This window comes from Arachis duranensis, chromosome 5, assembly GCF_000817695.3.
Source record: "Arachis duranensis cultivar V14167 chromosome 5, aradu.V14167.gnm2.J7QH, whole genome shotgun sequence".
Taxonomy (NCBI): domain Eukaryota; kingdom Viridiplantae; phylum Streptophyta; class Magnoliopsida; order Fabales; family Fabaceae; genus Arachis; species Arachis duranensis.
Genome location: NC_029776.3, coordinates 30,549,562 through 30,562,260, shown reverse-complemented (window position 1 = coordinate 30,562,260; position 12,699 = coordinate 30,549,562). Strand labels below are relative to the sequence as shown.

Sequence of the window (12,699 nt, the reverse complement as noted above, 5' to 3'; positions counted from 1 at the left end):
GGGGGTGAGGAGCTCTGCAGTGTCTCGATGAATTAATGCAATTGTTTCTATTTCATTCAAACGTGTGTGTGTTCCTATCTAAGATGTTCATTCGCGCTTAATTGTGAAGGAGGTGATGATCCATGACACTCATCACCTTCCTCAACTCAAGAACGTGTGCCTGACAAACACCTCTGTTTTACATTAGACTGAATGAGCGTCTCTTAGATTCCTTAATCAGAATCTTCGTGGTATAAGCTAGAACTGATGGCGGCCACTCTTGAGGATCCGGAAAGTCTAAACCTTGTCTGTGGTATTCCGAGTAGAATTCAAGGATCGAATGGCTGTGACGAGCTTCAAACTCCTGAAGGCTGGGCGTGATGACAAGCGTAAAAGAATCAAGGGATTCTATTCCAACCTGATTGAGAACCGACAGATGATTAATCGTGCTGTGACAGAGCATAGGAACGTTTTCACTAAGAGGATGGGAGGTAGCCACTGACAATGGTGACACCCTACATACAGCTTGCCGTAGTCGGGCTTTACAAACAATTGAGTTGAATATTACATTGCAGAAATTCAGAGGACAAAGCATCTCCAAAACTCCAACATATTCCCCATTACTGCATTACAAGTAATTAATTCTCGCTCTGTTATTTTTCTAATAATTCCAACTGATAACTTTAATTGACATCCTGACTAAGAATAATAAAATTGACATAGCTTGCTTCAAACCAATAATCTCCGTGGGATCGACCCTTACTCACGTAAGGTATTACTTGGACGACCCAGTGCACTTGCTGGTTAGTTGTATGGATTACAAATTCGTGCACCACCTCTATTTATACACTTTCTATTCTTGGATTTTAGAATTTGGATGGGCTTTTAATTTGGTGAAGAAATGAATTAAGTTGGATTTTTAATTGAATTTCAGCCCAAGTTGCTCCCAGGAGGCTGCTCTGCTCTCGTGGAGAGTGGAGCAGTGGCTTATGATGGAGATCCTTGTTGCGCCAAGGCTTGGAGAGGCATCAGGAGACTGCCCTGCTCTTGTGGAGAGTGGAGCAGTGGCTTGTGCGCGTGTCTTGCGCGCTCCAAGTCCCCCTGGCCGAGTCAATGTGCGCGCTCAAATCCCCCTGGCCGTGTCATTGTTGCGCATTGCACCAAAGAGTAGCGCTCTACTCTCCTTGTGAGCGGAGCAGTAGTACTTCCAAGGGGAGGTCCCTGGTTCGATCCTGGCTGAAGGCATGCGCTGACCTTTTTTCTTCGTGAAGGAAGTGGCGCCTTTCTCCTCCTTTCCTTGAGGTGCTTGGTTCGAACCTTGGAGGATGCTTTTGGCCAATTTTTGGCTTATTTTCCTCGTGAGTAGCTGATAAACAACTATTTCATGGTTTATCTTGTGCTCAATTGAGTGGATTTTATCAACTCTTTACCCACTTATTCATACTATTTGCATGGTTTTACATTTGCCTTCCTAATTATGTGCTTTGATTGAAAACATGCTTCTTTGGCCTTAAGTTCCCTATGTTTAATCCTCTCTTATTACCATTAGATGCCTTGATATGTGTATTAAGTGATTTCAGGGATTACAGGACAGGAATGGTTTAGAGAATGGAAAGGAAGCATACAAAAGTGGAAGGAATACAAGAAGTTGAAGGAACTGCAAAGCTGTCCAGCCTAACCTCTTTACACTCAAACGGCTATAACTTTTGCTACAGAGGTTCAATTGACGCAGTTTTAGTTGCGTTGGAAAGCTAACGTCCGGGGCTTCGATTTGATATATAATATACCATAGTGGCCCTGAAGCTAGGCAACGCAATCGCGTGCTCCATGCGGCCGCATCGCAGTGACGAAAAACCAGCATGACAGATTTCTTCTCCAGCGATTTCTGGGCTGTTTTCGACCCAGTTTTCGGCCCAAAAAACTCAGATTAGAGGCTATAAAGTAGAGGGATTGCACCCATTCAGATCATGCTATCCATAATTCACTTTTTATTATTTTAGATGTAGTTTCTAGTGAGAGAGGTTCTCTCCTCTCTCTTAGGATTAGGATTTAGGACTTCTCTTAGTTTTAGGAGTGACTCTCAATCCCAGGTTCAATGTTCTTTGTATTTATTTATTTTCAATGTTTCATATTTGGATTGATTTTATTTTATCAATACAATTGAGATATTTCAGACTTATATGTCACTGATGCTTGGTGTATATCCAAATTATTTTTATTCAATTAGATTTTATTCACTTTTGGCTTTGGTTGATTAATTGGTAACTCTTGAGTTATCAAACTCATTGTTGACTGAAAATTGGAATTCTTTAAGAATTAATTCGAGATCCAATAACTTTAACTTTTTCCAAGGAAAGACTGGAACTTGAGGATTCGAATTAATTCATTTACTTAACTTACCTTCATAGTTAGAGGTTAACAAAGTGGGAGAAAAATCCAATTCTCATCATAATTGATAAGGATAACTAGGATAGGACTTCCAGTTCTTCATACCTTGCCAAGAGATTTTATTATTGTTAATTTATTTTATTTGTCATTTAAATATGCTTGTGCCCATTTCCCAAACTCCAAAACCCCAAAACACACTTTTTCATAACCAATAATAAGAACATACCTCCCTGCAATTCCTTGAGAAGACGACCCGAGATTTAAATACTCGGTTATCAATTTTAAAGGGGTTTGTTACTTGTGACAACCAAAACTTTTGTACGAAGGGATTTCTGTTAGTTTAGAAGCTATATCTACAACGTGACTATTTTTATAAAATTCTTTACTAGCAAAAATCCTAACGTCAGTAGCGCTCCCCACTCCCCCTTAGGTGCTTGGTTCGATCCTTGGGGAAGGCATTTGGCAAACAATTTCCGTTGATTTATTTTGGTGGAAGCCCGATGATGCTCTTCAAGGAGAGCAGAGCAATGTTTTGCTCTTCCTTGTTTCTTGGCTTAAGTTTGTGCTCCTCTCTCAAGGGAGGGCAGAGCATTGAAGCTTTGCATGCTTGGTTCATTGTTGTGCTCCCTTGGAGAGCATTGTGCTCTTGGGGGGAGCAGTGTGCTTCCTCCTTCCATGCGCCACGCTTCCTCATTTTCTTTGCCACACTTTCTTCTCCATTGAGTCATGCTTCTTAAGCCACACTTTTTTATTTTCTTCTTTTCTTCACCTACAAATAATCAAAATAACCAATCAAAGTATCACCAAATTGACAAGGTTTATAAATCATTAAAATACAATTGAATTTAGCTTAAACCTCATGATTTAGCATCAATTAAATGGTGGTTGTTTGATTCAAAGAAATCATGCATTTTCATTCCAAATTACTTACTTAGAATGCAAGAAAGTGCATAAAAACTAGTGAAACAAGTGAAATTAGCTTGAAAAATAGGCATATGATGACTTGTCATCAGTAGCCTATTCATAGAATAGGCTACGCTTTTCTCCGTGTTGCCTTTTTATAAGAGAAAAGGATACACAAATGCGGCATCATTTAAAAAGCGTAGCCTTAGGTATTATAGAAATCACTTATAAAGCGTAGCCGTAGGTTGATATCTATAGGTTCACTTTTCGTATCAAAGGAGACGCTTTTAAAGAGTAGCCTATTTATTAAGTTTTTGGTGCATTTTAAAAATGATGCCTAATGTATCTAGAGCAAAAAACTTAACACTCAGTAAATTTTTTTCCTCTTTTTCCTGAAAGCAAACTAATGACACTTAGTAAAATTTTTGTCCATTCCCTCCAAATCTCACTCACCTCCAAAGCACCTTCATCCACTTTCATAAACCCTCGTTGCCCCCCATTCCCTCCAAAGTCACCATCGCAAAGTAGAAACCCTGCCTGCCTCCAAAGCTCACCTTCACCACGCACCCTTTCACACACACACATACCCAGATTCAGAATGAGTGAACCAGAGGGAGGAGAGGAGGAAGACAGAGATGAGAGCGCGAGCGAGAGACCAGAGAGTGAGAGGGGGTCACCGCCGTAACACCGCTGCAGCCGCCGCCATCGCCGTCGTGGAGGAGGGAGTCCGGAGGAGAGAGAGAAAGATGATTCGCAGACGAGATGGAGAGAGAGGACGAAGACGCGACGCGAGAGAGAAGGAGGTTGTTCCGCCGTGCACTGTCGTCGCTCCTGTGGTCAATTGAAGCCTCCGCCGCTGCTAGGGCTTGCCGTGCTCCTGTCCTTACTTTCGGCTTCTACGATTACTTCCTGTTCATACTCCCAACCCCTCTCTCTCTCCAACTTTAATTTCATTCTCATTTTAATTTCAATTTCAATGTCTCTGTAGGCATTTCATCGGTGCTGTTTTCGACGCCAAGCGTGCGGATGCAATTCTCTCTTTTGAAAAGTTCTGCTGCAATCTCCCCAGACCTCTTCTTCAGGTTCCGGTTTCTATTTGGATTAGTTTTCTCAATTCGATTTTGATCCATCTACTAATTAATTGGGTTGATTAATACCAGATCATATATCTCACCATAATCAGTTCAACATATTATTTCATTGTAAAATCGTGTTTAACAGATCATATATGATTAATGTGAATGAAGAACACTAGGTTGAGTTGAATTGAATTGAATCATGGATAAGAGCATGTTAGCTTGTTTGGAATCATTTGCTTTTTCTAACTTTGCCAATCCACTATGCTTTCTTTACTCTCTTGATTTATTACACTGATATAATGTTCTCAATGTTCTGTAGATTCTATGAAATTTAGCATGAGTAGTTTTTGTGATTTATCCAAAATAGTAAAGTTGAGTAAAGAGTGAAAATTATAACTCTTACCATTGGTATCTATGATTCCATCATCAATGAGCTCTTGCATATTTTCTTGCAAGATAACTTTGTAGCCATGTTGTGCTAATTTATGAGACAAGTGCATTAGAGGGTTCACATGCCCTTATGCTAGAATGGAATAACTGGAACATGTTTGAGCTTCATCTTTTCTGGTGTTTTTGATTCTGAGGTTTAGCATTACTCTTTCTTTTAGTTGCATTGTAGCTACTGATTTAAGCTATGTACCTACCTTATTTTAATTTAAATTTTTTGCACAAGACAACTATAAAAAATGCTTGATTACAAGTAAAGCAAGTTGATTCCTTAGTGCCAAACAGAGTTGGAGTTTTGGTTCCAATTTTAGAGTTGTCTTCAGGGATTATTGAGTAACTTTTTAACTTTGAATTTGCTAGTATATTTCTTATAGGAAGGGCGTCTTTGGGAATTGGGAAGGGTATATTAAATTGTGACTAAAAGGAAACCTTTTTACTAGTATACTTTGTGGCAGGATTTATTGTAACTTTGAATCTCTCAATGATTTTTATTATTGCTTTTTGATGTGGAGGCTGCTGTGAGTTAAGAGATTGGAGTCATTCTCAGGTTTGATTTGCATTTATTTTATTTTCTATAGCGAATGTGATTTCATTTCAAGTAGGTGCTTCTCTATGTGGATGAGAAGAAAATAGCAACTTGTTTTTCCAATGATTGTTATGGTATTTAATTAAACTGATATAATCTGCAATGCAGTTTTTTGTACCTTTGACTATTGTATCAACATGTAGATAACCTCTCTACTGAATCTATTGCTCAGATATTCAGAAAAAAGAAGCCCAAGAAGTAAAACTCAAACTTGTTTACAATTTCATAATTACTAAGGGAGGAATCTATTGCTCAGATAACCTCTCTACTGAATCTGTTGCTCAGATAACCTCTCTTTATGAAGTTTCATGCATTGGAGGAATCATTGCATTTTTTCCTCCTTTTCTACAACTTTTCTAATAAAACATCATGTGACATTTTCAGGAAAATTAGATATAAATTCAAAATATGTATGATGAAGTTCTATGAAGGGTTAATGCAGATAATTAACTGAAGTGCTGAAGCCAATTTATATCCTGGTGCAATAACTTCGACAGTTAAGTGCTGAAGCTTGGGTAGATATATTCTAATATTTTCTTTTATTAGTTTCTTTGCTTCTCACTAAGGACATTATTTTGTGTTATCAGCTTCAAATTACAGAGGCAGTTGGATACTTACTTTCTCCTTGCTCACATGTGCTCTGTCAAGCTTAAAGAATGGATGCTTGTTCAGTACTCTGCTTTAATTTCTGTCGTGCTGTCTGACTCAACTAGCGCAAGCTGAATGGATCTTGTGTTTGTCGGTCTTCTTTCTTCTCTGTTTTCTTTTTTTTTGTCCTTTTCATTTTCTCGTTGAGGAAGAACTTGATTTTCCAAATAGTAAAGGATCTTTAGCTGGTAGCATTAACATTCTTTCCCCTGCTGGTTGCTGCATTGGATTGCTATTCTTTTTGCTGAATCCTTAGCCATTATTATGGTTGGTCCTCCAACTCATGATTTTAATTTTCCTGTTTCTCTTATATATTCTTATTTATATTCAATTATTCATGTTCTCTATGTATGCAGTATTTGGACTATAAGTATCCTCAATACCCTTTGCTGCCTCATGACGTTCCCAAAAGAGCACTCAATTTTCAGGTACACTTGCTGCATAATCTTAAGCTCTAGTCCTTTTTGTTACTCGGCTTTCTAATCATCTTATCCACTCTCCACAAGTTGCACATATTATTTTGCAGAATAACGTCATTGAAAAAAAAGGTTGGCCCTCATGAAAAACTTTTTTGGGCGCAAAGTGTCATTAGAAAGGGCTTCACAGGTGACACTTCACTGAATACCATTAAGATATATTCTGGTTTGTTACTTCCAAACCAATTATTCATTTGAGTGGTTTTTTTCTTGCCTTAATTAAATGTTGCATATTTTTCATTATTTTCAGCACTTGAAAAGCTACTGAAAGATCATGCAGGGAGATATGCCACTGGAGATGAAATTTTTCTGGTACTTGCAATTCATATGACAATGCTCAGTTACTATTATTATACCATGTGTGTTTGTATGCGTATTTTTATACTTAAATTTAGCTGCAGCACTTTATGCATCTTTGGGGGACTAGGCATATGACTGGTTATGGGAATCAATTCCTTTTTGTGATAATAACAACTATTATTATAATATTTTTGTACTTAAATTTATGCAGCACTTAAATTTTTATACAAGCATGTTTACTCATCTTAATTGGATGTGGCAACCCTTTTTAATGAACAACTATTATTATAATATTAGTATTCCTTTGAAAGCATGTCTTTGGAATGTGAACTTGGATTTTTACCTTAGCAACTTGTAAGGCATCTTTCTAAGTATAATAATTGGATGATCAATTCTTCCTCACCCTGTTTGTCCACGTATTTTGTGATCTTGTTCTGTTTGATTGGCCTTTATGGTTAACAAAATCGAACCAATTACCGAACCTACGGTTACTAGGATCAATATGGTTGAGCCGGCATAAACACCCCTTTTGACTAGGTAGCATTCACCATTCAACCAACCTATCCTATAAGGCTGCCTCTTACTCATGCTTGTGGCAGTTATCAATAAGATCATTGCAATCCCAAAGCTAAGCCTGCCAAACATCACATCATTCAAATTTTATTACTGCATTAGGGGCAAAGCTTTTTTGTTCTTCTATTGTGTACAATTGAATTTGTGCTATAGAGTTCCTACTCTTATTATGTAATTTGTTCTTCAATATGTAGTGCAAGATCACTTGGAGGGTTTTAATTGGTGTTGCCGTGGAAAATGTAATCCGACAGCCCATTCCAGAGGTAAGCAGCACTGTATTTCTCAAAATTTGGAGGTGAAAAAGTTTCTGATTAATGCACTAGTTTATGAAGTTTTAGTCATTAATTTGTCTTCAATTTTTTAAGCCTTTTGCTTCAATTTACTTGTGTAACTTGATGTATTCTTGAATTGTGTTTTGGGTTCTGATTCACCATAAATAGATTAAGCCAGGGGATTCATGTTTGGTCCATCAATTGCATTGGGGATATTGGTGCAGAATTGATATATATGTCTCAATTCATTTTTAATTTTACAATTTAGGTTGATAATTCTCACTTTACTCTTTGAAGCAACGCCGTTTTTCCCACTTGAAATTAAGCTGATTGGCATGATTTTGGGAATTTAGCATTCAGCTTTAATGAGAATAATAAAAAACTAACAAGTTGAGAAGAGAAAGAGTAAGTGATCAATCAAATAGATAATGTGGTAATGTATCTTATTTATCTTAAATATCAAATCTGCTAAATCAAAGTGCTTACTACTTTTGATAGGTAACGAGCTATTAGAATGCTTTTAGTTTTGTTCAAGGTGAGTAACTGTTATAGTTGTTTGGTAAATAATGCTGGGATTGGTTTGGGTGATAAATATCCTATTGGCAGTAAAGTTCAAGCTGTTTGGAGTGAAGATAGGTAATGGTATATTCAGCAATTAATTTCTTTTTCTTTGTCCATTTATTCAGCAATTAGTATGATGATCATATATATTTTAGTATTTCAACTCAGTTTGTGATCTTACTATTTTGATTTAGTTAATTTCTATTTACACTTCTTTTGTGCACCTTTAGAAGAATTTTGTTGTTTAAACTTCTTAGAAGTGCAAGTATTTTTGCAGCAGCCCCGCTAGGAATGAACAAGGGAATGAACACTAATACAATTGTTAAGGCCAAGAGTTTTCTTGATGGTGACGAAGATCAGCATGAAAAAGATGTGTTTGAGAAGAATCTGAAGGCGCTTTAGAAGATTTTTTTAGTCATTATGCCAAGATTAGAAGATTGACGATTTTCTGTTTGTTAAGATCTTGTCGGATATAGAGTGTAAACTTTGCATTTTAATTGATGTGATACAAGTTTTATGTGACTTAAATTATCTTAAGTTATAGTTTGATTGTTAATTGCTTCTTAAGATTATGTCTTTGAATTATGTAAGGATAATTTTTATTGTTTAAAGAAATTATTTAGTATAATTATGTGTTTAATTTTATTTTATAATATTTAACTCATTTAATTAAAAATGTAGAATTATATATGTAATAATATTATTAAATATTATGTTGTATAAAAAATTATTAGAATATTATATACATACAGAAAATAAAAAAAATAAACAAAAAATAATGAGGGACCTAAGGCTACACTTTTATAGAGTAGCTATGGTTATACAGAAAATTAAAAAAATAATAATAAGGGACCTAAGGCTACGCTTATAAAAAGTAGCTATGATATACAATGTGGCTACGCTTTACAAGTGATGCAGTAGCGTTGAAAAGCGTAGTCTATTATGGAAAAATGAAAGCTGAAAAGCGTAGCCTTTGGTCCTAGATAGCATCACTTGAAAAGTGTAGCCTATTTCCAAATGCCAAAAGCGTAGCCCTTGGTGCAGAAAAGCGTAGCCTTTGAGAATAGGCAATGGCCGAATAGGAATCACCCCAAAAAGCGTAGCCGTAGCCCAAAAAGCATAGCCGTAGCCTAAGGCATCATTTTTTTTCACTTTTGGATACACTTTTCAAGTGTACTTGAATGGGTATTTTTCTTGTAGTGATCATAACTCTATATTCAACAATAAATGCAAAAATAGACATTAAAATTGACTAGAGAAGAAAATGAAGAATGAAGAAGAAGTTCTTGAAAACTAAAAATTGAAAGTTGCAAGAAAAACAAAAAATAGCTTTCGGGTATCCTCCTGAAAGTGAAGAATGCTGTAAAAGTTCAAGTCCTGGAGTAAAATGTAAAAGTATAAAGTAAAAGTCTCTAAGAAGTGGAAGAATTCCCTAAGTACAAAATTCTACTCTATTTATACTACTCCTAAAACTCATTTGGAGGTCCTCAATTGGGTTAGCAATGTGGGCTTTTCCATTGTTAAGTTCCTGGTCCAATGAAGGAAGTATTCCCCTTTGAAGAGAGTGTAGAGAGCAAGAGCTCATTCTTCCTGCTTTTGGCCCAATGGCCTGGCGTTACTGGCAAACACACCAGCTTTATGCACATTGGCAACGTGCTCAAGAATTTCCTGGGCTGGAAACTTGGTGCTTGGGCATTGCCAGCCCAAGTTATTGCCAAACACTTGGCCCTTTCTGCCTTTTTGAACTCAGTTTTGATGCTCAAAGTTGCCTCTGGTTTGAGCTTTAATTTTGTGCTTCACTATAGACTATTATACATGGTTGGAAAGCTCTGAATGTCAGATTTTCAACACAACTAGAAGCACCTCAATTGGATCTTTGTAGCTTAAGTTATGTTCCATTGAAGAAGACATGGTCAGGCTACCTGGGCATTTTTGGTGAACACGCTCGTGACAACGCCCGTGACAACGCCCTTAGTTTCTGAGGCTCTAAATGAAGCCAGCTTTTGAATCTTCAAATGAACTCCAATCCCATACTATGATATATGGTTTGAAATCTCTTGATATCTACTTTCCAATGCCACTAAAATCACCTCATTTGGAGTTTTCTAGCTCAAGATATACTCCATTGAAGAGGGCAAGGTCAGGTTACCAATTTTGCATGGGCGTTGTTGCCCACGTTACTATCAAACACGCCAATGACAACGTGCAATCCTTCTTCTCTGGTAGCTTCCTAGCGTTTCCAACTTGGTTCTTAAGTTGGCAACGTGCAATGCATCATCCTCCAGGGTTGCTGGTGTTGTTGCCCACGTTACTGCCAAACACGCCAGTGACAACGCCCCTCCTCTACTCTCAACTTCATTTCCTTATTTTTGGGGCTTAAAGATGACTCTGATTTGAGCTTCCATTTCATGCTATATTATGAACTATTATATATCGTTGGAAAGCTCTTGATGTCAGCTTTCTAACACAACTGAAAGAATGTCAATTGGATCTCTGTGGATCAAGTTATGCATCCTTGAAGAAGGTAAGGTCAAGCTGCCAACTTTGCTAGATGCACACTAGCACGTTGCCAACTTGGTTTCCAAGTTGCCAACGTGTTGCTCCTCCTGGCTGCACCTAAATGGGCGTTGCCAACTTGGTTTCCAAGTTACCAACTTGCTGTTCCTCCTTGCTCCAATATTTCCTTGCTCCATTGTCTTCTTGCTTCATCACCTAACATAAACTAAAGAATTTTCCTCAAAGTTTTGCCATCTTATGCAATAATTTTCAAGGAAATCATTCACATCAACTTGTATATAAACTTCTTGAATCATTTGCATAAATTATGCCAAATTTTACTTAGTTCTTGGTTGATGAATGCATGGAGGAAAAGTTCACAAAATTGCTTATTTATTTCAAAGAAAATGAATGAAGCTAAGCTAAACTAACTAAACTAACTAGTTAAAATGGCAAATATGCGAATGCATCAACTTTATTTTATTTTTCTTATTTAAATAAAAAATATTTAATAATATAATTTAAAAATTCAAAAATAAAAAATTTAGTTATTTAAAATTGTTTATTTTATTAAAAATATATTTTATCTTTTTTATTCACTGGATAATGCTACACCCAGACAGTTGACTTTTTTGCTGTTCACAAATTAAGAATAAATTAATTTTAAAAATTTAAAATTTTAATTTTTATTATTTTTTGGATTTTTTTGGAATTTTAAAATTTTTTACAATTAGAAAAAAATATTTTTTTAGTTAAAAAAAATAAATTTACAGATCTGTTGTTTACTAGATATTGCTTGACTTTTTTATTTTTCTTATTTAAATAAAAAATTTAATAATATAATTTAAAAATTCAAATATAAAAAATTTCGTTTTTTAAAATTTTTTATTTTTTTAAAAATATTTTTTATTTTTTATTCACCAGATAATGCTACACCCAGATAGTTTATTTTTTTGCTGTTCACAAATTAAGAATAAATTAATTTTAAAAATTTAAAATTTTAATCCTTTTAATTTTTTGGATATTTTTGTAATTTTTTAATTTTTTACAATTAGAAACAAATATTTTTTTAGTTTAAAAAAATTAATTTTACAGATCTGTTGTTTACTAGATATTGGTGGACTTTATTTTATATTTCTTATTTAAATAAAAAAATTTAATAATATAATTTAAAAATTCAAAAATATATAATTTAGTTTCTTAAAACTTTTAATTTTTTTAAAAATATTTTTTATTTTTCATTCACCGGATAATGCTAGACCCAAGTGTTTTGTTTTCAAGCATTTTACTTGATACATAAACACCACAAGTACATAACAATGAAATTGTCATTGGTACTCAGAGCCTTCAGCTTTCTCATTCTTTCCCTTTTTCTTTTCTTGCCTTAATTGCATTTGTTTCTTCAAGGTTTTCATGATTTTCAAAAGATTTCACAAAATGTCCTAGATAAAAACTTTAATTATTTACCGGATAATTCTACACCCAAATAGTTGACTTTTTTGCTGCACTTGTTCACAAATTAAGAATAAATTAATTTTAAAATTTAAAATTTTAATTTTTTAATTTTTTGGATATTTTTGAAATTTTTTAATTTTTTACAATTAGAAAAAAATATTTTTTTTGGTTTAAACATTAAAAAAATAATAAATTTACAAATATGTTGTTTACTAAATATTGCTGGACATTATTTTATTTTCCTTATTTAAATAAAAAACATTTAATTATATAATTTAAAAATTCAAAAATAAAAAATTTAGTTTTTTTAAAATTGTTTATTTTTTTAAAAATATATTTTATCTTTTTATTCACCGGATAATGCTACACCCAGACAGTTGACTTTTATTACTGTACTTGTTCACAAATTTAGAATAAATTAATTTTAAAATTTAAAATTTTAATTTTTTTATTTTTTGGATACTTTTTGAATTTTTATTTTTCTCTATTAGAAAAAATATTTTTTTAATTTAAATATTAAAATAAGAATAAATTTA

At 34.5% G+C, this 12,699-nt stretch overlaps 1 protein-coding gene across 1 annotated transcript; it reads left to right on the top strand.

The window, feature by feature from the left end:
* The first annotated feature begins 4,032 nt into the window (after positions 1-4,032).
* LOC110281503 (uncharacterized) lies at positions 4,033-8,618 on the top strand. The gene is made up of 7 exons (XM_021143801.2): positions 4,033-4,181; positions 4,259-4,358; positions 6,387-6,458; positions 6,579-6,672; positions 6,757-6,818; positions 7,574-7,642; positions 8,490-8,618. The coding sequence occupies exons 1-7, from the start codon at positions 4,033-4,035 to the stop codon at positions 8,499-8,501; spliced, it is 558 nt and encodes a 185-aa protein (XP_020999460.2). The 3' UTR covers positions 8,502-8,618.
* Positions 8,619-12,699: the final 4,081 nt, after the last annotated feature.

Excerpts from the sequence above, each read along its gene's own strand:
- LOC110281503 (XM_021143801.2), top strand. The coding sequence starts at position 4,033 with ATGGAGAGAGAGGACGAAGACGCGACGCGAGAGAGAAGGAGGTTGTTC. Across the intron at positions 4,359-6,386 it reads GACCTCTTCTTCAGGTTCCG|TATTTGGACTATAAGTATCC; the intron begins GTTTCTATTTGG and ends CTATGTATGCAG. Across the intron at positions 6,819-7,573 it reads CTGGAGATGAAATTTTTCTG|TGCAAGATCACTTGGAGGGT; the intron begins GTACTTGCAATT and ends TTCAATATGTAG.